This window comes from Pteropus medius, unplaced genomic scaffold (assembly GCF_902729225.1).
Source record: "Pteropus medius unplaced genomic scaffold, Ma_sr-lr_union100, whole genome shotgun sequence".
NCBI lineage: Eukaryota > Metazoa > Chordata > Mammalia > Chiroptera > Pteropodidae > Pteropus > Pteropus medius.
Genome location: NW_024349519.1, coordinates 29,052,755 through 29,078,020, shown reverse-complemented (window position 1 = coordinate 29,078,020; position 25,266 = coordinate 29,052,755). Strand labels below are relative to the sequence as shown.

Here is a 25,266-nt window from a genome sequence, read left to right as displayed (position 1 = left end):
GTGAGGCTTAGGCTGTGTACTGCCCTGGTCCGTCGAAGCTCTTGATTGTCATCTGTCCTGTGCACTCTGCTGAGGGTTGCATCCCCACTAGACCCCCTGGCTGGAGGAGAGGACTCTGGCCTTCCCAGTTTTACTTCTATTTGGTGACACGAGGAAGTTTCAAGCTAAATAATGAATTAAAGACTAGGGTTTTTGTTTCCCATTCCCTGTAGAGGATGAAAGTAAACAATTTCCAGTTACACTAGAGAGAATAGATCTTCTCCCCCAGTCCTCTGCTCCTACCCTATTTCATTCAGTGCCAGAAGGGTGAGGGGAGATGCGCCTGGAGCAGGGTAGTGTTTAGAGCCAGAACGAGGCTGCCTGTTGGCCCGATCCCAGACCACCGCTCCCGGTTTGTAGTCAGGAGGAGAAAAGGAAGGGGAAAGCAGGAGGGGTGGCTTTATAGGAGAGGAGTACTAGTCTGGTTCTGAGGCAGGCCCCATCCTAGACCCAGCCCCGGGGTGCGGGGCAAATCCATTCAGCCGGCCTGAGGACGCTGGAAAAACCGTGCGGGACGCCTTTCCTGAGCAGAGGAAAACAGGCCCAAGGCAGCCAAAAACCCGCTTTGTCCAAATTCTCCGAGCCTCCTCACAATGTGCATTTCTGGTTTCCGTGCCTGGCTTTTCCAGGCTCTTGGATGATTTTACGCTGGCTGCAGAGCCCCTTCCAGCCTGCCCCCCACCGCGTGAGGGGAGGCCCCACCCACCTCTAGGACAAGCTGCCGGGGGCCCCTTCCTCGTTCTTCCTACAGTTCTCTCTCCATCTCAGCCCCCAGAGTCGGCCACTGCCTTCTTGTGTCCCTTCTGTGGGACAAGAGGGGAGACCTAAGTCGAAGTCTGCTTTTTTCGGGTTGGGCCAAAGCTGAATTATAAAATGCCAGAAATTCTACAGACTAATCTGGGCTATATTTGTGGCCTTTTAAAATTTCCTGCGCCCGTCCTTTTTTACTCAAGCAGCAGATATGCAGTAGTAAAATGGATACTGAAATATCTGGTAATTTCTATGTAGGTTTTGTCAGTTATTTGCACCAACCGTGTTTAGTTATCCAAATTAGCATGGATGTGTGTGTGTGTGTGTGTGTGTGTGTGTGTGTGTATACATATATATATGTATATATATATGTATATACACACACACATATATATATATATATAATTAGCATGTGTCGGTCTAAAAAAATAAACCTAGGCCTTAAAGCAAGCAGGATGTGGATAAATAGGATTTTTTTTTTTAAGATAAAGAGACCTCCAAACAGTGGCCCTGTCTTTAAAGATATAACTTCTTGTGCTTCTAGATGTTTCACTGTTGGCAAGTATAGGCCAGTTAAGAAGCTGATCTCAGGCTGGGGAAATTATTTTGTTTTCTTGAAGACTTCAAATACTATATGTGTGAGTGAGGTTCTGTACGTATTTTTCTATTTTCCCTTAAATAATCCACAAGGCCTCATTTGTTTTGTCGAGTTTTGGAAAACCACATGTTTCACTTTCTTGCGACAGAAGCAGTCATTTTCCTTAGCTAGGTTTTTTTTTTTTTTTTTTTTTTTTTTTTGCCTTTCTAGAGCCCTTGGCTTTTCTCCTCTCTCATTTCCCCCTCCATCTTCGCTCTTCTCTCTCTGCAGTTTTGGGCCCAGCTCTGCTTTCTCTCTCTAGGCTTGGTTCCCGTCTCTCTGTCTTTCCCTATTCCTCTTTTTCAGCGGCCGCTCAGTCTTTTCCTTTTGGGGACACATTTCTCCCAGTGATGGCTGAAACCAGCATGGGTATTTTAGAAATGTTTCAGTGTAAACGGTTGCTTTTTTTTTTTTAAATCAAATTCTATATACTCGACAATAACAAGAAAGGCCTTTCTGTCACAAAGGCAGAAAAATTGCTTTCCGCAAACCAAAAGCTCATGTGAATTTTTAAAGTCTCATCTCTGGCTTCTCGATTTTTCTTTAAATGGGGAAAATACCTCCCCCCACCAAATTTCACTGCTTTTCCTTTATTTTTACTCCATGTCGTCTTTAATTTTCTTTTTTGCTCACTACTCTCACCAGCATCACCGACTTCCTTTTCTCTTAGTTTTCGGTTGTTTTCTTCTCTTGTTCCCATTCCTTCGTCCCCTCTCCTTCTCCTCTCCTTCTCCTCGGAAGCCTGCCTGTGCCCTTGCTCCCTCCATCACCTGAACCCTTGCACTTGTGGGTGACTCAGCCCTGGAGAGGCCTCGAATAGTCTGAGAGTTTTTGTCTTGGCTCTAATCTGGGTGCTGGTGCACAGCGCCTGAGCTCCCTGCAAGGGGGAAGGGGCAGCGGGAGGGAAGAAGGTAAGGAGTTTGGGTCTGGGACAGATAATTTTCCAACAGGAGCCTCCACTCTCTTATTAATAAAAGGGGGACAGTCCCCTTTTGTCTGATGCTCCGAGGGGTGTATCTAGGGCCCAGAGCTTCCACCAGTGGCATGCAGAAGGGGGCTGCAGGAGCAGGGGTGTGCCAAGTATTTCTAATGGAACCTGAGCAGGATCCTTCTCTGTGTGCCCGCAGTGGAGTGAGGGAGACCTGCTCTCCCTCCGCAAGCATTCCAAGTACGCCGGCTGTTCTTCTGCGGGAACAGGGTGAGGGGAGAGTGCTGCCTGGGAACCCTCTCTGCCCATCTTCAAGGTTATGACCACTGTCAGGAGAAGGGCACTTGATTGTTCTCCCTCTGTGTTACTCCCCTAGGAAGGGCCTGTTAAGGGAGCATCGAGGGAACAAGGGGGCTCTGCGTGGGTCCCTGAGGCTCCACTGAGGCACTCCATTGGCCCGCCTAGGCCACTTCTGTGTCCAGTCTCTCTACCACTCCATCAAACTTTGACCTCTCCCTCCATCCAGGGGCGAACCGTGGATCTCCTCCTGTTACCCTAACTTCCAGGTGGATCCTTTCATCTGCCATCTCCCCACCACCTACCCAGTTGTACTACCCGATTCAGAAGATTCAGAATCAACCCGTGTTCAGCGAGTCTCTTCCACCCAGTGCTGTGGTCTGTGGGACAGAACATGCCAGAATTCTCCAGGAGGCTCACGTTGGCCATTTTCTGTTGCGTTTCTAATATTTAGTACAAATCGAAATACCAGAAAACCACCCCTGTGCCAAATATCAACTCACCTTTAGTTTCTAGCACCTCTTCTTGACTTTAGAAAGTAGGATTGCTTCTCTCAAGGTAGAGAGGCAGGGTTTGGTATCTTATGTCACTCAGCTGACATCTTTGGCTAATTGGATCGAAGCTGGTTATTAACATGACGTTAATTATTGAACGCCACCCTAAGAGGCCTGTCCGCAATGTCACCTGCCTCCCGCTCTCTCACCTCTAACCGCTTCAGTCATGGTCAGCAGTGAGCTCACTTTAGAGCATTCAGAGCCCAGGCTGGGGCCCCAGGTACTGAGCGGCACCTTTCTCATTGTCAGGGTTCGGTGCCAGCCCAGGGCTGCGTGTTTTGTTTTGGCACACCCCAGGCACTCATTTGGGAACCTTTCTGCATGGCGTAAAGGCCACCGAGCACAGGGTTTCAGATGGGGAAGAAAGGGGCACGACTAAGCAGTGACCTTTTTTCTGTTGCCAGCTGAGGGCTGAGCTTCGCCTCGGGAAGAGGGCAGCTGTAGGGACATTCAAGCGGGAGCAGCCTCTCCCTGTCTGTGTTCTCATCTTCCTCTGCTCTTCGTTTCTTTAATAACTGTCTCCTCCTTACAGGCCTAAAGGATGGCTGCCCAATGGCCCCTCCCAGAGAGAATGCTTTGGAGACCACTCAGGTCTCCCTCCTCAGTGCTTCCCTCTGGCCTCCCTGAGAGGCCTTGGAGCCAGGGCTCCATGGTGAACCTCTTCTCTGTGACTTGGTTTCCCCAAGGCTGTCTCAGTTTTCCTGATGGAACCCCTTCCTTTCTGTTCTGTTGTTTCCTTTCTTAGCTCTCTCTCTGTAGGTTTCTTATTTTATACCTTGCTCCATATGATTCAGGCCCTTTAGTCTGAATTGGATTGGGGGACAGGTGAGTGTTCCCCTCCTCCAACCAAGAAACACTAAACCCCGGTCAAGTGGAGGGGACAGAGCCAGAGAAAGCAAAGAGGTGGTGGGGGAGGCGTCAGTAGGACCCAGAGTTGGGGAGTAGTGTCCATCTTCCTGCCTTTGTCACTTCTCCCGGGGTTGGCTGTCGTGTTTGTGGCTGCATGGAGGGCTTGTCAGCGAGTGCTGTGACAGGAGGCTATTTTCATAAACTGTTGCAGTTTCTCGAGCTGAGCTGCATTGCGTTGGCATCCCTTGTCACTGCTAATGGAGCGAGCGTGGCTGGGTGTGGGCCCAGGGAAGCAGCCGAACTGCTGAGGGCTGGGGAGGAGAGCCACGGGGTGCTGGGGGGCCTCCTGGTCTGGGAGTGCTCCTGAGAGCAGCCGCCAGACTCCAGGAAGAAGGGGTGGCCGCACCCTGGGTGCAGGGTCCCTGACCTGGAAGTCCTGCTGGCATCGACGCTTTCCCAGCTCTCTTTCTTCTTTTCTTTCTATTCATAGCACGGCTCCTGTGTATGGCCCAGGAGGAAAACTTCCACTCGCCCCTGTGCGCTCCATAAATAAAAAAAAAGAAATAGAACCAGAAAAAGAGAGTGTGCGGGCCCAGGAGAAAGACTGAAACCAAAACACAGAGAGAAGGCGCAGCTGCTTTCCCCAAGGCCTTCTGGGGCTCCTGCCCGCCAGCAGCCTGCCCGGAGTCAGGCCTTTATTTATTTATTTTTCTGGCTTAAAAAAAAGAAAAGAAACATTCCGAGTCTTCCTCAATCCTAGCCCCCACCCCACCCTACCCCCTCCAAATTTGCTGGGTGGCCGCTGCCAAATGGACCTGAGTGGGAGCCTGGAATGAAAAATTCATAACTGCTGGACTTTGCTTGTTCATTAGACGTGAACTTGTCGATTGGGCAAATTGTTTTTGGTCTCCAACTGCCGGGGGCTCTCCCCACCCTCCCGGCTCACAGGGTTCCCTCCTCCCCTTGGACACAGCCATTGGCTGCTCGAGGATGTCTCATTGCCAAATAGGTGGATCCTTCTCTCTCTCTCTCTCTTTCTCTCTCTCTCTCTCTCTCTCTCTCTCTCTCTCTCTCTCTCTCTCTCTCCTCTCCCCCTCCTCCTCTCCTTCCTCCTCCCTCCTCCCTCCCCTTTACTGGCTTTTGGCACAAAATGGATGGGGATTGAGCATGAAAGGGGAGAAGTTGAGAGAAAGAAGCAAATCAAAAGCCAACCAGCACGTGCACACTCCGCACTCACGCGCGCGCACTCACACACACGCACACACACACACACACACACGCACACGGCCCCATCCCATCCACGTCCTCCCCTGCTCTCTCCCTTTTTCTCTCTATTCTTCGCTCCCTCCCTTGCTCCCTCTCTCTTTTGCACGCGTCTGCCAGCGACAGTCTGCAGCCGGTCCGAACTCGTCCCCTTCCCCGGGAATCTGCGAGCTCCCCCTTTGCCTTCGATCAGGCTCAGAGGCAGAGGGAGGCAGCTCCAAGTTTACACCCCTGTGCCGCTGCCAAAGCCGAAAGCCTTATTCTTCAGCTGCCGCTTTTCCCTCTCCTGGTTTTTGTTTTTGTTTTGTTTTTCACGGGGGTGGGGTAGGGTGTGTTGTGGGTTGGGAGGTGTTGGGAGGTGGGTTTCGATTTTTTAAATTATGCATATTTTTCTTTTTTAAACTGGAAGAGGATGCACAGGGGGCAAAATTGAAAAAAAAATTTTTTTGGTTGGCTTTTGTTTACCTGGCGTGTGTGGCAACCAGCTTGCTCCCTCTCTCTGCTTGCTATCCCTGACCTTTCTTTCTTTTTGCTCCTTTTCAAAAAAAATATTAATTTCCCCTTCTGTGCAATGGAGCGTGGGGGGGAGGGAGAAGGGTTTGAGAATCCACCCAAGCCCAGCCCCTATTCCCCAGAACACCAATAATAACCCCCTTTAAAACATTTACCTTCCTCCCCTGCCTCTCCTCCCCCTCCCCCCCCCACCCGCCCCAACTCACAACTCTGTTGAGTCAAGAAGCTCAGAATCGGGCGTTGGGCTTTGCCGGGTGCTTCAGATCAATGGTAATTATTTAATTTTTTCCAGTTTTATTTTTGTAAACAGAAATCAATTATTATTTAAACTTCAAACAAGCAAACAAGCAAAAAAAAAGAAAAAAAAAAACCAAAAAGCGAGAGCCCAGCCCTCTGTCACCTGACTGAGTGGGAAAGAGGGTGAAGGGGTCAGTGGGGACGGGGCGCAGGACACCCCATGTAGCTTTTAACCCTAATGTGGCCGAGACAACCACCTATTTGTGCTAACAAGAAGTGTTTTGTTCCTTATTACTGTGATTAACAGTATCGGTGTCGATAACAAAGCTGAAATCACATATTTAGGATTTAGATCTGATTTTTGAAAATGCTGGGGTGGCTGTTCCAATTGGAGCAGGAGAAAAGCGAATATAAACAGGCTGGGGAGGGGGAAGCCAAATCCGTTTCCTGGCTTGCTGGCTGGTGGATGTCATGTTCTCTCTTCTTGGGGGTGGCCAAAAACCGACTGGTGTCGGGGCGCAAGGCGGCCCCCACAAGCCCCGAGTGCGCGTCCACCGGCGTCCGTGCAGACCCGACACCGCGTCGGGGAGAGCTGACACGAGTTCGAGGCTGCGATAGAACATGGAGATGTCATGGGCGCGACAGAGCCTGGCGGGGATACCAGCAGCGTGTGTGTGTGGACGGCAACGTTGTCTGTGCGCGTGTGTGTGAGTGAGTGAGGGAGAGAGAGAGAGAGAGAGAGAATAGGTGTGTGCTCAGGCTCCGGGTGCCTCTGTCTGGCTGCTGAGGCTGAGATGGGAGCAAGCGGCTGGCTGGGCTGGTGGTGGCTCCAGACCACACTTTCGTAGAACAATCGCAAGAGGAAATTGTCGTGGGGGGGAGGAGGAGGAGAAGGGGATTTCTCCAGTGCCCCCTTCTAACGTTTCTTTTCTCCTTCTCTTTCCCCCTCACCCCGTCTTTCCCTCCTCCCGTCCTCCCTCGCCCCGCATGCTCCCGGCTTGCCGCCTGCAGGATGAGTTCCACCCGTTCATCGAGGCGCTGCTGCCTCACGTCCGCGCCTTCTCCTACACCTGGTTCAACCTGCAGGCGCGGAAGCGCAAGTACTTCAAGAAGCACGAGAAGCGGATGTCGAAGGACGAGGAGCGGGCGGTGAAGGACGAGCTGTTGGGCGAGAAGCCCGAGATCAAGCAGAAGTGGGCATCCCGGCTGCTGGCCAAGCTGCGCAAAGACATCCGGCCCGAGTTCCGAGAGGACTTTGTGCTGACCATCACAGGCAAGAAGGCGCCCTGCTGCGTGCTCTCCAACCCCGACCAGAAGGGCAAGATCCGGCGGATTGACTGCCTGCGCCAGGCCGACAAGGTGTGGCGGCTGGACCTGGTCATGGTGATTTTGTTTAAGGGGATCCCCCTGGAAAGTACTGATGGGGAGCGGCTCTACAAGTCGCCCCAGTGCTCGAACCCCGGCCTGTGCGTCCAGCCACATCACATTGGAGTCACAATCAAAGAACTGGATCTTTATCTGGCTTACTTTGTCCACACTCCGGGTAGGTTGCTCTCACTACACCCCCCCCTCCCCATTTTATTTCTCTTGCTGGCATTTGTCCTGTTTATTGTTCCTCTCTGTCAAAACCCTACACCCACTGGGCCTAAGGAGAGCGCCTGTCCTGCGGAGGCCTGCAGCGCGTTCCATGTTCCCTTTTCCCTCTGTTTCCCTCCACCCTCTCTATTCTTCTTCCTTGGCTCCCTCGCCATGTCCCCGATTTTCTGCATCTCTATATTTGGAGGATACATCTTACCCAAAAGATGCTGCAGGTCTCAGGACTGGGGCCGCGGTGACCCAGGTTTACCCATGATGGTGAGAGTTTCTGAGGAACACCACCACACACACACAAAAAAATCACTGGTTGCTCTGATTTAAATAATTCAGAAGTAGTATTGGGGGGCAGGTGTTGGCTTTCTTGCCGCTCCCCTCAAGTTCTGGGGAAAAGCTGGATTTGGCACAAGCGGGATGGGCAGCAGTTCGGTGGAGAGAGGGGTGTGTAAAAACCCCGGGATATGAGACTGAATGAGTAGAAAAGAGGAGAGAAGGCAGAGGCGGGTAGATTCTGGGGCCCAGGTGCCCAGGTGGGAGCTGTTTTGGCTGGGAATTTGGCTGCGGGGAGTAAGGTAGTGATTTGATGTCAGAGAGAGTGAAAAGGAGCGCGAGATTCCTCATGCTCTTCCCCGTCACCTGTTTCCGGCTGAAGTGGCGAGACCCCAGGATGGGTGCCTACAAGCCCTCTCCCCTCTGCTGAGGGGCACAGGCTTGTCAGGGAGCACAGACAGATCTTAAAGAAACAAACAGTCAACAAAACTCTGTAAAATTTCCTTTTCCTTTTACGTTATAAGTATTTCCAGTTTTTCTCTTTGCCTTTTCAATTTTACCCTGCATTTTGGGTCAGGGCGGTTCAGTTCTCCTCCTCTGTTCCTCCCCCCCTCCCCACTCTTTCTCTTTTTTATAATTTCTTTCCGCTTTTGTTTTCTTACAAATTGAAACAGAGATGGCTGGTTAATTTTTAGCCTCCACTCAGCTACGCCCAATTTACTGCCGCCTTTGAAACCTAAACGGGCGGCACTCTGTGATTAAGCAAGGCAGAAGTGTGTTTACATTATGCCCAACCAACTTGTAATGAGAGGGCTACCAAACCTTTCTGTGTGTATGTGTGTGTGTGTGTGTGTGTGTGTGTTTTCTTTTCCACCATTCCAGTATTTTTTCCCCTTGTTTTCGTTCTTTCTCTCTTTATGCGAATAGAAGAGAATGTGGCTTAACTTTAACTCTAGTGAATATTCTTTCCCCTCAAGTGTGTGCGTGTGTCTTCCTTCCTGTTCATTCACAAAAAAGAAAAGCAGCTCACTTTTCTGCTGCGATCACCCCCTTGCTTATTTGGGACGCTGGGAGGAGCGGCGTGACTTAATCCAGAAATGAAATTTGGGGGAGCTTTCAGCATTGTGTCAGGAATATAACCTCGACTGGGATTAGCACTGAGCCTTTATATATTAGCGAACTCTGGGGAGGAAAAGGTGCTCTTTGAGGCCTCTCTTCTTGCTCTTTTTTCTCTTTTCTGAGAGGAGACTGTGGTAGTTGTTTGAATGTTAGGGCACTCCTCCCCACCACCTCTCTCCCTCCATGGATCTTTCTAGGCCTGTACCTAGCCCTGTGTGACTATCATGACCCCTCACAAAAATGACCAACTGCCGATCTTCTCCCCTGTTCGTCCTTTTTCTTTTTGGAAGAGACTAAAGAAAAATTTAAGTTATTGCCTCATTCTCCATCTACACGGCAAGTCAGAGTGGGGAGGGCATGTACCTCGTGGTACTGGAGGTGGCTCGGGGAAGGCTTGGATCCTGGAGCTGGTGTCTGTCAGGTAGCTCCTCCACGAGAGGATTCTGTACCTTCTAGTTTAGAACCAGGGCCTCTAAGATGAAAATCAATACTTGTCTTCCTCCCGAGCTAGTTTCCTTCTACCCTGCTCTCTAGCTGGGTCCCTGGAGCTGAGCTGTTTTCCTGGCCTCTTATTTTAGGCCAGATTCTTGACTGCTGCCAGCATGGGGCTGAGGTAGGCTGAAGTGTGTGTGAGGAAGGAGACTGTTTCCTGGCCAGCCTCCTGGCTCCTGGACTGACCAGGCAGGTGTCGGAAGAAAAGAGGCACCCCCGCCCGCCCCCACCTGTAATGAGATCATTTGCCCAGGAATATGAGTGAATTCATGCCCCATCACATGCAGCCAAGGCCACCTCTGTCCCAGCTGAGGCCGAATTCCTTGACAAAAGCTGAGCGGGGAACTAAGAACGTTTTTTTATAATTTGTCTATAGTTCAGGTCTTTGGACGCCAGAGAGTTTCAATGAAGGTTTTTCTTGCTGGAATTGCTTTAATTCAAATGTGCCTTATTGAAAGAACGGGAGAGAGTTGGTGTGGCATGGGCCACCACTGGGCCTTGGGTAGGTGGTCTTAGGATGTGGTGTGGAGCCGACACAGCTTCTCCAGGTCGCCCCAGTTTGCTAGAAAATGTCTTCCCTTGGCCGAGCCCCCAAATGGCAACGGTCCGACAGCACGGCCTTCTCATGCCCACACCCAGAGACATGCTCCTTCTTCCTGGTGTAAAGTGGGAGGGGCTGGGGTGGTGAGGGCTCAGACAAGAGTTGCTTTGGACTTTAAAAGAAGTGTTTTCTTTCCTTAAAACTGGGCTGAAGAACCCGATCTGGGTTGAGCTGATGGTGCTGGGTTTGATGACAAGCCGATTTGACATGGTGGAAAGTGTGGGGGAGTGGCTTCACCTCTAGGAACCATTGTCATTTGTGGCCTTCTCGGGCCCTCGTTCTGCCCCACATGAAGCTTCAAGAGGTGGCATGGTTGAGAGGGAACAAAGGACACAAGTGTGATGTCTGCTTCCAAAATAGGGGGTCCAGAAGGCCTCCCAGAGTGTCGTAGCCCCCACGAGGGCAGCCTTCCTGCTGGGAAGAAATCTCGCCATTTGTCTGTTCCCTCTATGAGAGGAAGTTGAGGCAGAGCAGGGCCAGAGAACCCTGCTGCAGGAGGAGGGGATGCACTCCTAGTGATGTTCTTCCGTTCAGAGGGGGTGTCCCAGGGCAGGCAGCTGGCGGTGGAGAGTAGCATGGGGCCAGGAGGCCTCTGCCTGTGTGGGGAAGGATGGCCGAGCTGGTCTGGAAGCCCTGCTAGACTGTCTCCAGAGCCTCTTCAGGGCTCCGAAGGCGAACCGGCTTCTTCAGACCTTTGCTAACGTTGGCCTTAATCTAGGAAAGAAAAACAATCTGAAAGTAATAAAACACTTTACTGAATGGAAGCGTCGGCTTCCCCATCAGATCTCTCTAACGGGCCCGCCGTGGAGGCCTGTGAAGTCCAGGTATTCGGGTGTGCCTCCTTCATCTCAGATTTTTCCTTACCGAGAAATTCACAGGTAAAAGGAACCCACATCACCAGCGCCAGCAGTTGCCAACTTACGGCCAATCTCGATTTATCCATCCCCCGCCATTGCCCACCCACGCTGGGTCGTTTAGAAGAAAATCCAGGCGTCATAGCTTCTCATCTGTAACTATTTCTGTACGTGTCTCTAAAGATAAGGACTCTAGAAAAACGTTAACCGCAATACCACTATCACACCTAAAAATAATCAACAGTTTCTTTAGTATAGTCAGATAGTCAGTGTTCACATTTCTCTAATTGTCTCCCAGTTTTGTTGGTATGGATCAGGATCCAAATAAGATCCATGCGTCGCAGTGAGTTGATCTGTTTTTCAAGACATAAACTCTAGGCGGTCCTCCTCTTCCTCCTTCCTCCTGGTTTCTTTCCTGGCCGTTCTTGGGTTGTTGTTGAAGGAATCGGGCGCTTGTCCTGTAGGGTCTCCCTGCTTGGACTCTGCAGGCTGTGCTCCCCTGCGTTGGTCAGTGCACTGCCACGAAAGGAGATTCTGCCTCCCTCCTTGCCTCCAGGCCCTACCTGTGGAAGGAAATGGATTAGCACCTGAGGATTTGTCTAAGTGAATTTTTTCAAGTGCAGGGTCGCCCTTCTCTGGTATTAAGATCTCCCTGGTTTTCTCCCTCTGCTTCAGGGCTTGGGGCTTTGCAGTAGCACTGGTTTTTAGGACCGGGGAAGGGCTCCTGGTTTGCATCCTTCCTCGTCAGTGGGGGCCATCGCTTGGCCACGTCAGCTGTGCTAAGATATGGCCGATGCCAGCAATGTTCCCTCAAGCCTTTGCTGGACGGCCAGCCCGTCTGGTGGGTCTGGTGTGAATGTGTGGGAAGGGCCATGGGAGCACCAGCTGCCCTCTGGGGTGGGGGCAGGGAGAGGGCTAACCCCTACTGTGGACACTGTGCCACCTCACCCACTGCCTCCTTTCTCAAGGTCCAGACATGCCACTGGCCTGCATCTTTGAGGCAGTGCCATCTGGTGCCAGGGCCAGTGAAGATGGCGGGCCCAAGAACCAGATCCATAAAGTGAGCGAGATAGACGGAATATCTTTTAACCCCTTTAGAACATCCTGGAAGAGATGTCACTATTGTTTAGCTTTGGTTGAAAATAAATTCTTCTATTGATCTAACTCTGAGGATGGTTAAAGGGATTAAACCAGCCAATATCTAAAGACGTGCAGTGTCTAAAGGTACCGGCACGTAGCAGGCGAGCAGTGGACTACTGCTGCGATGACTGTTGTCAGGATTTTGTGAGCCCGAGGCTGTCTTCCTCTCACCTTTACCTATGGGGTCTTATTTCTGGCTTAAGGGATGACCCATGCGTAACTCTGAAGCCTTTCAAATGTTTAAGGTGGCTCTTAAGGTTCCTCTCCACCCCTCTCCCCAGCTGTCCCTTTTCCAGGTTAAACTTGCCAGTCTGTCATGCTTCCCGCATTTGACGCAGCTTCTTGCACCCTCGCCATTTTGGTCACCCCCCCCACCTCACCTCCGGAGGCCCTCTTAAACTGGAGCGTTCAGTATTGAACACGGAAACTACAGGCATGATCGGATTCCATGGTAGCACCACACAATTTGGAGGGCCTTCCAGCTACATAATTTGCGGGGCTCAGTGCAAAATGAAAACGTGAGACCCCCCAGTTTAATGTGATTAGGGATTGCAGCGTGACAGCAGTTAGAGCATTACACAAGCTTAGGGGTCTGTGCAGCCGCTCAGGTTGCACTCCCGTGAAGCCAGCCAGTGCCGCTTTTGCTCTGTTAATGGGACGTGGGGTGGTGGGGCTCAGGCTGGCCTCAGAGGGGGTGTGCCTCCAAAGAGGAGATCAGAAATGCCCAGACCCCATCCTTGGACTTGGTCGTCTTGTGGGACTCCCTTGACCACCTGCTCCCATCGCCTTTGTCCATTGCATGTCTCTTTAACCAGCCAGGGGGTCCCGCTGGCTGCGATGCACAGGGGCGTCTCGGTGGAGCGCTCATTCTGGTGGCTGAGTTGGAAGCTGTAGCTCAGGGAAAAATAGAATCACCCTTGTCTGAGCTTGAGCCGGCCAAGTTCGGGCCATGAATAAGCTGGAGGGGACCTGTATGCCCGAGCATGGTGACCAGCTGTGCTCCGCCACCCACCCAGAGGAAACGTGGCCACTCTGCAGCAGGAGGGCTGGGGTCCAGACGTGCAGAAGGACTTCCTGAGGATTTCGTTTACTTTTGGCACTGCCAAAGGATAGTCGAATTTCCTTTATTCATGAAATATGTACTTGGCGAACCTACTGTGAGCAAGGCCCTTCTAAGAATGCAAGAGTCTTGCATGCGGCCGGCAGGGTTTGGGCGAAGGCCTCATGACGACTTCTAGAAGGCGCCATCCCGAAGGCGTGAACCGTGCAGTGATCCCTGCTGGAGGACAGGGAAGACCCGGCAGAGCTGCCTCAGGGGCAGCTCCCTCCCGGTGGACCATAGAGCGGGAGGCAGTGCCCATCTGGACAACCTTCTAGTGTTGCAGAGACCTGGGGTACGGAGGAAGGGCAGGCCGGAGGGACAGAGGCTTTGCCATGGTCTCCTTCTGTTCTGCTGTCCCGCAGCAGCTGGGCAGAGAGGGCACAGCTGACCGTCCCCCTTTCTGCTCAGGGAAGAAGGTGGATCCCTCCCCACCCCTTTTTCTCTTTGCCCCGGCAGTCCCACCACCCCCCTGTCTCAGGAGCTGCCACGCTTCAGTTATTTTATCCTTCAGTGTCCGATTCAGAAGTCCTTTCAAAGGCCCCAGCCGTGTCAGCGCGCGGTGCTTGCACAAAAGGCCTCTTTGATTTCTTGTTTGTTTTCATTTGCCAGCAGAGGGGGAGGGGGCAGGAGAGAAAGAGCTTCTGGGTTTTAAAATTTTTATTTGGGTTGCTTCATTCTCAGAGGAGTTGGCTACCTGCAACTCCTTTCTGAGTTGGGGGCTCCGAGGCCAGCAGCCGCCTTCTGGGGAGAGGGCTGAGGCGGGAAGTGGGGACTGGCCCCCTTGAGAGGGAGGAGGAGGTGCCTGGTCGGGGGGTAGGATATAGTCATTGATTCACTGGGCCCCAGGGTGGGAAGGGTCAGGTTGGAGCCCCGCTGCTTGGGTAGGGAAAAGTCTAAAGTATCTGGCGCCAAAGGACATTCATTCCCCTGGCAGGGGCCCGATTCCAGCTGTAGGATCTGAGTAGTCCTGAACCTTGACTTTGCCGTTTTCTCTTTATCGTCCCAGATTCTGTCGCTTCCCTCTTGGTTGGATGGGAAGGGGGTGGGCATCTTTCAAGCATGCACAATCTTTAGAGAGTCTTAGCCCCTCGAAGTACAGACTGGGGCTCCCCACTTGCCATCAGAGAAGGAAGCGGAGGGGAGCGAGGTCTATCCGCCGGCCGGGTCCTGCAGAAATGGTGCCCACAGGCCCTGGACGAGCCCCTGTCCTCCCAGGCTTGCTCTCTCACCCCGTGTCGCTCCGTGATGACCCGTTTGTGAGACATTCAGTGTGGGTGCCCCTCCCAGAGGACCTGGCATATGGCTCGTGGAGTACTTTGAGGACAGGCCAGTAGTACTGAGGAGCAGGGAGCTGAGGCCGAAAGGAGGCCAAGGGCCACTGGCACATTCGTGGTTCGGGACTAGAAACACCCAGACCAGTGCCTTTCGGGGTGCGTACTTTAAGCACATGTCGGTGTGCCTATGCCCTGACATACCGTAAGGAGGTTGGAGGTTGGAGGCCTGATTGCCGGGACTTGGGAACGGAGCGCCGGAGAGCGAGGCTTGGGCAGGTGGTCACAGGCGTCAGCAACAGGGAAGTGTGCCCACTGGGTGAGGGGGGCTCCGCAGGGCCTGGTTGGCAGACGGGAGGAGGAGGCTGGGGGGCTGAGAGATAGATAAATATAGCTGATGGCATTTCTGATGATAGGTTTTTCTTGGCACTGAGGGCACTGTGGAAAACAGCACGACAAGCGCCTGGCCCTACAGGCCGCCGTCGCCATTTTAAGAATGTTTGAGACGAAAGGTTGTTGGCATTACAGGAGGGTCCCAGCAGGCGCCGGGGCTGCGGCAGGGAGGTCTGGCCAGACTGGGCCTCACCACCGTGGTGCCTGGTTCCTTACTTTGCCCATATGGATATCTAACATTTGATTTTCCGGCCCTCCGGAGACCTTTCTTTAATATTTTGGGGTTGCCGTTTGTGAGCCTGTCTCCCAAGTGACTTGTACCCCACTGGCCACCATTGCCTGTCTCTCGATCGGGGCTGTTCTGGCTCTTTTCCTCGCTTTTGATGTCTTAATGCTGACCTGGCATGCCACGGCCCCGGTCAGGGCCATCGCTGCTGTTATTTGAGGACATTCAATAACTTAAGGGGCACCCATTCGTCCAGGCCGCCAGCAGCTCCCTGCCCCCTGTCGATGGAGGAGGGGGCCTCTCTCAGTCTCTGTCTCCTGCTTCCATACCAGCTTCCCAGCGAAGGCCCAGTGTGGCTGAGGCACAGTGCTGAGTCCTGTCCCTGTGTTAACCACCCAGAGTCTCACACCGATTCCAGTTCCAAACCCGAGCTCCAGGTGGTGTGTGTGTGTGTGCGCGCGCTAAGGTGGCACACACAGGGGTCTCTATATAGTGAGGAGTCTGCGAATCAGACCTGGGAAGCTTACTGGAAGATGACCTGCTTGAACCGCACCTTGAAAGACGGGAGGAATTAGCTTGTTTTTGTCAGCTGGCTGAGCCTTTTCAGCCTGCTGGGAGCTGAGTCCCTTTTCACAATGGTTGAGTGATATAGGCAGGGCAGGTCTTATTATCCCCACCATACAGAGAAGGGAACCCAAGTACAGAGATGTCAAAGCATTCGGGTCACCCCATGAGTTTCCAGCAGAAGGACCCCAGGTTCCAGGTCACTGAGCACCTTGGCTCCCTTCCATGGGCGCCACTGCTCTTGAACTTCACTGTGATTGCTGGACATGGTGGAGTCTCAGAGGAGAAAGCCGTGCAGGACCCCATGGTCTCCGTTGCTCTCTAGGAGCTGTGGCAGAAGAGCTGAGCCCAGCCTGGGTGGGCTCCCCTAGCCACTGAGCAGGTGGGGTGGAGACGGAGAGAGGGCACCTGGCCTGTCCTTGACGCTGGCCTCCTTCCCAGTTAGCCAGCCTCCTGCCTCTAACCTGAAAGGCAGCATGCTAGCATAGAGGGCAGGTCAGCTGGATGCCCCACCCTGCTGTGGACAGCTTGGCTTTTTGGCCCCCTCCCTGGAGCACGGGGGAGGACAAGTAGAGTGTGCGGGAAGTCCAAGCGTGGGGCCAGGTGGGCTCGGCTAGATCCTTGGGATCCTCCATCCTTGCGCTGTCACGCCCCTTCCCCGGGAGTCTGCTTGGAATTGCGGTTTGAAAGAAAAAATACATGTAATTATCCTAATTAACCAGATGACCGATGGAAGGTTTGCGGTAATCTCTTATATGATCCTCCACATACACTTCACATACACTTAAGCAATGGAGTCTCTAAATCCATTGCTCTCACCCTTACCCCTTTCTTAAAGTTCGCAGACTTTGAGGGCTTCGTGCATAAAAATTCTCCCAACATGCCGAGGGGCCAGGTTGTGGGAGAGGCTATCTCGTGGCCAGAGATTTTCCTGTTTCCGTGGCTAATAAGACAGGGATTTAATCTCTTAACCATTGATAGCAGCTCCCGTAGAGCAGCGTTTCCCAACCATGGTACTGTTGACTTAGGGGCCAGATCATTCTGTGTCACGGGCACTGTCCTGTGCATTGCAGGATGGTTACCAATGTCTCTGGCCTCGACCCATGGGATGCCAGTTGCAACCCTCCACCCCAGGTGTGACAACCAAAATATCTCCAGACATTTCCAAGTGTCCCTGGGGTCAGATTTGCCCCGGCTGAGAACCTCTGGCCTGGGAGAAACAGGTATTCAGACAGAATGTCACCCATGTTTACCTCTGGCCTCTTCTCCAGTTTAGGACCTCATTTCCCTTTTCTTCCCCTGCATGTCCTATGCTGTTTTCCCCTTCCTGGGCAGCAGCAGGACCCTGGGCCGAAGCCACCCGGGGGTTCCTCACCCCTCGAAGGAATCACGAGCCCCCTGAGTCTCCCACTGAATATCACTCCTGACGTCTTGCATGGCGGTCTCTCTGTGTGCCGGGGCTGCTGACTGGGGGGCTGGAACAGGATCTACTACTCTGCTGACCAGGCCTATCTGGAGAGCCGGCGACCCCATTCAGCCCATCCCAGACCCCAAAGAGCAGCAGGCATTTGCTTTTGCAGCATGAGGTGCAGAGACCAGAAATGTCTCCTGAGCCTCAGCACTTCCCTCTTTTTTTTTAAAAAAAATGATGTATTCGATGATGTTGTCGTTTTTATTAATTACAGTAGTACAAGACACTCTTTGTAAAAAATTCAAACACGAGAGAAATGTAAAAGACAGACCGGCTCCCCAAACCACCCTCCTGTGCCAGAGAGAAACTGTACTTCCCAAATCTGTCCTAATTTTTTTTCATCAATTCATATATCAAATAACTTAAATATAGAGATATCTATTTTAAGAGAAGACAGTGTGTTTGGGCCAATTGAATTGACTATCTAAAGTGCCATTGTGGTCTTAACTTTTCCCCTGCCCGTCCTACCCCAGTCTCTGTCACCCCGGGTACAGAGCCGAGGTCTCTGTCCTCTTTTCCCCTGAGGTGACAATTTCTGCTTATCCTTCCTGAGCTTGTATGTTGGTGTCTGAGTGGCCAGGATCCTGCCCTGGGGCATTCCTGCTGGCGGTGTAACGGTGTAACTCAGTGCAAGTCAGGGCTCCAGCCTCAGCCCACGCTGAGACCCCACCAAAGGCCGGGCCACCATGGGGCGGGGGTGGGGAGGTGCCGAGGGAAGGCAAGGCTGCTGAGAAGTGGCCTGCTGAGCTTCACCTGGCTTAGCCCCACACCCCGCGCTGCCCCTCACCTCTGGAGCCGGTTTCCCAGCTCTTTCCTGGAGGGCCAGGGTGCTCCTCCATGTGGGGCCGACCCTCCACCAACTGGCCTGGCGCCCCAAGGCTTTTCCAGACCCTCTGGCTTCCTCCAGGGCCGCCTGCTGCTTGTTTCCTGTCTTAAAATGGGGGCAAAGCGTCCCCTCGGCCTCCCAGGGTTTATCCCATAGTAATTCTTCGTGTCAGGCTTAAGGGTATGACAAAGATGTGGCTCCAGGTCAGGGATAGGGACAAGACAGGGAGAAGTAATCTGGAGAGAGCTTTGTGGCTGGGTCTGCTGGTCTAGGGGAAGCTGTAGATGACAGGCGGGAGTAGAGTGACACCTGGTGACTCTCCTGGTCTGGGCGGAGTGTGCAGAGAGATCAGGAGATCCCCGGAGGCGGCCTGCAGGAGGCCAACCGAGTGCAGCCCTTGGGGAATGTGTCCTTATTATGCCTGCAGATTATATCCCCATTAGCGCATAATTATTATATAATGGGCGTTATTGCATAATGGCAGTTATATAACACATGGCCCAGAATACGGGGGAGGGGAGGTGTAATAAGTGTATATCCTCTGGCTATAAATAGCCACCAGCCCTGCACTAAATCTGTGGTCACACCAGAGCCACCTTATAAATACCCAGTGCTGGGCTATAAATTTCCAAGTGATGACGTAGGCAGGCATGGTACCTAGTTAGGGGGTGGTAGGAGGGACCTGCAGCCTCACCCAGCCATATGACATCATTGTTTCCCTAGTAACAAGAATGCTCCCCGGGGGACCAAGTGAAGAGAGGCAGTTAAAGGAGACAAATGGATAGAAAGCTTGGGTGAGAGGTGCTGAGCTTGGGGCGGAGTGGGGTGGGCTGGGAGCGGTGAGACAGGCCACCTGCTCTCAGGTGTTCAACCAGAGCCAGTCCAGGAAACTGCATTTCCTTTCATTTCCCTTTTCTAAGGTCCCCTCCCCATGTAGAGCAGATTATGCGAGACTCAGCCCTGTATTGGGGAGAACAGGGGAGAACAGGGTCTCTCCCTGCTCTTGCCTCTCCCAGGTGACCTCTCCGTGGCTCTGGGGCCACCTGCCGAGGGGGAGTTGAACGTGGGCAAACCAGAGCTCTGCACCCCAGTCACGTCCTTCCCAGGGTGGGGCCGCTTCCCCCACCAGAGGTTTTAGGCCAGTTTTGGCCTTCGTAATAGAAGAACTATGTGAGCAATTTGGCGCACGTCTGAGAGCCTCGCAGAAGCCATGGCGCGGGGAGATGGCGCCCGGGGAGGGGGAGACACGGGTGGCGTTTTGTCCGCAGGAGAAGCTGTGGGGTGGGGTGTAGATTTTGTAGGTGAGCGAGAGGTAGTTTCATACAGGGTAGTGAGGGGAGAGGAGGAAATGAGGTTTGTTGGCAAGTGGGGGATCGAAGTTAGTTGGGAGGGAAGGAAGGTGGGTGACCGCTCGTCCTAGTTTGCCCAGGAGTTTCCTGGTTTCAGCACTGAAGGTCGCTTGTCCCAGGAAACCCGCTGTCTCCCTCAAACTGGATGTTTGGTTGCCCTAGAACAGGGCTTTTCAACCAGGGGCTATTCGCCCCCCAGGGAACATTTGGCAGTGTCCGTAGACACTTTTGGTTGTGACAACCAGGGGAGGGTGCTGTTGGCATCTAGTGAGTCCAGGCCAGCGCATAGGACAGTCTCTCCAGGAGGACTCATTGGCCCCAAACGTCACTAATAGCAAGGCTGAGAAGCCTTGCCTTGGAGGGAGGGTAAGCAGAACCGGCTTGTTTCTCGAGTCGGCCCTGCGCCTGCTAGCACAGGGGGCTCCGGGCCTCCTCTCTGAAGTTCTTGCTGCTCTGTTTTCTGTGTTGTGACTGCATGAAGGGTTCTGGGCCAAGGGACCTTTTCTAGGGAATCACCGGGCTTCTGAGAGGGTCTGCCCCTTTTCAAAATTCAAAGGTCCTTCATACCTACCTGAGACAGAGCTAAGTGTTAAGCCCTGCCAGGCAGCATAGCACTAGGATGGATCTTTTGCCTGTTATTTAAAAAAATAATGGTGGAAAAATCATTAAACATCAATTCCTTATTGCCTACCAGATAGTTTCTGAGAGGCAAGACAAGCCCGTTTTCACTACCAGCTCTTCCTGCGTAGACCTGAGCAGGCCCCTGAATATACCAGTCCACAAAAGCCCATTTCCCAGACTGAGCAACCAGGGCAGGACACTGCCACTTAAAGAGACTTCACAAATGGTACAGATGAAGGAGCTGAATCCTGTTCTGGCATATGGAGTTCACAGAAATCTGGGTTCTCAGCTACCCGATGTCATTTGTAGCAGATTACATTGTGCACAGCACACGTGAAACGTACTTGTGAGCCTATAGCAAACACTTCTTTACTCACCTGTGTTTAGTGCCTGTTTAGTTTATACTACATGGCTGCAGTTTGCTTGGCGCCCTCTGGCCCTGACCGCGTGCATAGTGTGGCCAACTGGGTCATCGTTTTTTTGCTGGCCTGGGACAGGGCTGCAGACAATGGCCAAGATGGCGGTGCGGTGGTCTGGTCTGCACCGGGTAGCTGGCCAGAGCGTGAGGATCAGCTGGGCCTCAGGCTGCCCTTTGTGTGTGTCGAGCCCAACTTTTGAGTTTGGACTTGAGATCGAGACAGCTAATGAGCACGGATGGGGAGGCAGGGCTCACGGGTCTGCAGGCAAAGCCCTGCTGCTGCGCCAAGGAAACTCAATGGGGAGCAGCACTGGCTTCGAACACAAAGGCCACTGCTCCACGGAGTAGTAATCCTTAGGGGATTGCCAGCTCGAGAGATGGGGCCAAATGAGAGGCCCCTGCCCCTAGGATGGGCCAGATTTCTCTCGCTTATTTATGGTGTTGTGGTTTATAAAGTGGGCCCGATACACAGATCTCTGGGCATAGTTTCAAATACATGCATTTCTTTTAAATTAAACAACACACGCACATACACACACACACACATGCACACACACACACAGTCTGTTCAAGCCGTGCTGCTGCCCAGGAGTGTTCCCAGCCACGTGGGACAGTAACTGAGGATGATGGTCCTGAAGCCACCATCTAATATTAGATTTTGTAACTCAGAGATTCATTAATATAATTACTCAGATGCCAGCCTGGCTTGGCAAGGCCTCTGGAGTTGTGTTCCCCTCCAACAAAGCGCCGTGGCTGCAGGGATGCCCCTGGTGAGCCAGAAACTCGCTCCCTGGTTTGCAGACAGTGGGCAGAGGCATGTGTTGGCCTCTTCCGTGCAGCCTCCCCGGGAGAGGCTGGGCATTCCCATGGTGGCAAGTCCTGCCTTTGTGGGTCTCGTCATGAGACATGCCCCTCTGGAGAGTCCAGGCAGAAGTGAACAGTCAGCTGGGTGAGGCCCTGTTTGAACACAAGGTGGCCCCAGGGCTCGGCTGGGGGCTGGGTAATTTTGCTCTCCTGTGACACTTTGCATTTACTTTTGTAGATTTCTCTCACTAGGCTGGAATCTTGGAACTGGGACTACATTTTATCTGCCTTTGCCTCTGTCTCTCGCCCAGCATATAGTTTTATGCAATCCCGTAAACCTATTTTGAATATTGAAATACCTTTACATGGGAAGCAGCTGAGGGCGCGTACTTGAGAGAATGCAAAGGCATGAAATGTCATAAAAATCAGAATGGGGCTGATGGAAAAAGGGAGTGAAGGCAGGAGAGGGCGGGTGATGTGCTTTCCGAGTGGGTATCACGCGTGGAGAATCCTGGCAGAAGAAAAGTGGTGGAAGCTTCTGGAAGGCTGGGAGAGATGTGGCGGGCAAGTGTGAGAAGCTACGGGTTAATGGATTGACAGAGACTTGGTTTCACCAAATATTTTTTTTTCCCTTTACGGGAATTAGGTGTCAGGAAAACGGGGAAAGAGCAGCCCTCGTCCTGGCCCCCTCCTCTACTCCCTGGTCTCTTGTCAGAGAGGCCATTGCTGGGTGGGCCGCAGGCCCAGCTCAGCCGGCTCTACCCTTACCCAGACCTTCCCTCTGTCTCCGTGGCTGGCCCTCCTAGACAAAAGGACGTCCCGCTTCTGGCCTCACAGCACACCGACTTCCAGCTCACATCCTCTACACACGTGGGGTGCCTGTGCCCCTGAGTTCACTCTTGATGGAATCTCCTCCTGTGTCGGGACCTTCCCTCCCCAAGAGCCTATCAGGTGCCCTGAGGCCTGGGTTGGCAGGGAGCAGCCCCGGCAGTCAGGATTGTTTGCCTTTTGCTCAGAGGCTCCCCATGCCCCCTCATCTTTTCCCAGAAGCCCTGGTCTTTGGGTCCCCCCTGTGGATGAAGAGGCAGGCACTCTTCCTGTCCTTTCTCTCTTGGGGACCCCTCTGGCCTCTGCTGCTGTCCCCTAACTGGTACATGTGCTCCCACCTCTGGTGGCTGGATTTGGTTCTTAACAGTGAATTTCTGGGGGAATGAGAGCAGTGCCTTTCTCACACATGTGCACATGCAGAGCCGCTTCTCTGAACTGACCCCGAGGTCGATTCTGCTGTTGTTGCCCCTTCACTTGCCTCAGACCTTAGAGTTGGTCTCATCAGTTTCTGAGTGAATTTCCAGCTCTCCCTTCTCCACCTGAAGGTTTTCCAGCCAGCCACTTCCTATCTGGTCCTGCACCTCTTTCCTCAGGCCCCACGTGCCTGTCCTGGACTTTCTTAGAAAGCCGATTGTTCCTCTAAAGTCCCCCTTGTCCAGTGGAGGGGCTGCCCAGCACCCAACCTCAGGAGTATGATGTGCCGCAGTGTGACAGTGGTTTGGAGGTGTTGCCCTCCTTCCTGCTGTGTGTCATTTGGCCTGGAGTCCACTTGAGCATGAAAGTTCTGGAGGCTGAGGTCTGCCTGCTCATGGGAACACGGCTGTACCCGTAGGCTGTAGTTTGCCGTTGCCTCGTTATGTTCTACGGTTTGGGGAGAGACACATATGTAGAGTCTCTTCTCCATGCACTGTTTTTAAAAAGGTACTTTTATGATTTTAGACTGTTGCACATTTATATCATCATAAAATTACCAAATAAACACTAAGTCTAGAGGAATACAAAAAAATTACAAAGTTCTACCTCTTAAGTAACCGCCGTTAACCTTTCGTTGCATTTTATACCTATTCATGCACATATTTTTTAAAAATTGGAGTTTGTGATAAAGATACTTTCGGGGTGCTACTTTTAAGATTTAATACTACTGTGTATTCTACCACGTCACAATTGCTCAAAAACTAATTTTTGGTGGTTTAGCACCTTTTCATATTGCCCCTGATTCTCGACATTTCTATCCCCTTTTCATTTTGGAGATGATAAATTACATTTTCTTATAAATGTAATAGTGCTTATTTAAAAAATACGAATATGCTTTCTGAGCAGCTGCCTGAGACTTCAGAATGCCAGAGTTGATGTAATCCTGCATCGCGGAGGCCTTCGACTTATAAATTCTGCCTGGACATCCTGGTGCGCTAAGCTTTGTGGCTCTGTTTATGAAGTTCACACAAGGCTTCCTGGCAGTTAAGTTACCAGGCAAACGGTATAGACTCTTCTGAAGACTCTTCGTATATATCGTTAAACTGCTGTCTGGAAACTTGATGTCCGCAGATGGCACGTGAGAGCCTATCTTGCCTCATCCCCAGCCGTCCCCTGTTCATGCTGGAACCCCAGAAAGACACTACCATTATTCACACACATCACGTACCTGTCACGTACATATATAAAATCAGGCACTTCTTACGAACCCACGCTCCCATCCCTGTCATGGGTGGACGCTGGTTACATCGGGTCACATGTCCTCTGATGGACACGTGTTGTCGTCCTCTGTAAGAGCTAATGTTGGATTCACCCTTCACACTTGCACCCTCAAACTCACATTTTTATGTGAGTCTGAGGTTCTCCCTCATAGGCCTCTCTCTGTTGGCACTGCTAGAAGGGGAGGGGTCCTCGGGGCACCCGGCGTGGTAGCATTGGTTCCCCTGGGCTAGGAGCTGGCAGGGGAGCCTAGAGACTGCCTGGCAGTAAGCAGGTGTTGGGCACAGTGTCTTAATGGCAGTAGCCCCCCAGCACCACCGCTGATGTGCAAGCCCACGGTGGCTGCCAGCACATGTCCAGAGAGTTCCTGAGGAAGCAGCTGCTGCCGACCCCCGAGGCCACCCTGCTGCTCTCTGCTGCTAGGACCCTTGGCTTGCCTGGTGAGGTAGTGACCTCCTACGACTGAAGTGGAGGCTGATGGAGGGCAAGCCCCCCTGCCCCGTTGGGCTGTGGGCTCTGTCGCGTGCGTGCGAACACACACACACACACACACACACACACACACACACCCCAGAGACAGCATGCCCCAGGGCCAGAACTGTCTCCCCCCCAAATCCATAGGCAGGCGTGTCCAAGTGTGCTCCCTCAGGCTGCGTCCCCGCTGGCTCCTGCCACGTGGCCTCACATTCGTGTGTGCATACTCTTGCGTTCGTTGACCCAGAACCTCGGCCTTACCTCACTTTCTACATCTCTTTGGCCTCAAGCCTGCAGTCTCGGGTCTCTGGCACCCCCTGTCCCAAACCCCGTTTACTCGATGTTCCATCTTGCCCAGACTTTGACTGTGAGGTGGGAGCTGCCCCGGGGGTGCAGCAGTGGAGTGGGCTGTGCAGGTCAGGAGAGGCAACAGAAGCCTTTCTCTCCTCTCCTTGTGGCAGCAGTGCCGGGTGTCCAGGGCCAAGAGGGCCCATGGCCATACGCCCATGGGTCGGACGCGTGTGTTTACAAAGCTTGGTCGGTTCTCGCCCGCTGCGGGTGTTCAGCATGTGTTGCCCTCTGAGTGTCTCTGCGTTTGTGTGTACCGGTGTGTGTGTGTGAATGTCTTACACCCCAAGAATGTAAGAGGAAACTTTAAGGGTCAAACGCTTGTTGCTCTCACAAGGACACAGAAGTCTAGGGGGAGAGCAGTTACCTGTGCCTGGTCACCCAGTGCGTACTCCGGTCACCCAGGGGTACAGCCACCTACTCCAGGCCCTGAGCCCCCTTGGGCCTGGATCGAGTGTCTGTTTCATCGGTGAGCGCACTTGCTACGGAGTGTCAGGCCCTTCCTGCCCGCTCAGCCACTGAGCAGCTCCTCTCTGGGGCTCTTTGTCAACCTGCCTCGCTATTAATCTACCTGTTAGTAAAAGAGATTACAATTGCCGTAATTACAGGGAGCTGTGGCTGCACCGTCAGGAGCAGGGCTGAGTGAGAGGCGAGGGGTGGGGGAGTCCAGCCCCACAGGAAGCTGCTATTAAAAGCCCCGTGTTTTGATATGGTGCAGGGACAACAGCCCTTCCCTGGGGGCT

At 52.7% G+C, this 25,266-nt stretch overlaps 1 protein-coding gene and 1 long non-coding RNA gene across 8 annotated transcripts in view; one reads left to right on the top strand and one right to left on the bottom strand.

The window, feature by feature from the left end:
- The window catches only part of NFIX (nuclear factor I X), a 92,737-nt gene that overhangs the window by 20,449 nt on the left and 47,022 nt on the right, over window positions 1-25,266 (top strand). For 5 of the 7 annotated variants that reach the window (XM_039882785.1, XM_039882784.1, XM_039882781.1 and 2 more), the window contains exon 2: window positions 7,079-7,610. In XM_039882785.1, the coding sequence (XP_039738719.1) occupies window positions 7,079-7,610 (532 nt within the window). Of the gene's footprint in view, window positions 1-5,322; window positions 6,101-7,078; window positions 7,611-25,266 lie in introns of those variants that run through there. The other 2 variants (XM_039882783.1, XM_039882780.1) reach the window with 1 other exon arrangement.
- LOC120618519 (uncharacterized) lies at window positions 6,292-9,559 on the bottom strand. The gene is made up of 4 exons (XR_005657271.1): window positions 9,413-9,559; window positions 8,297-8,393; window positions 7,863-7,931; window positions 6,292-6,676 (listed from the first exon to the last, which is right to left on the bottom strand). It is a non-coding gene; the product is annotated as an uncharacterized LOC120618519 (long non-coding RNA).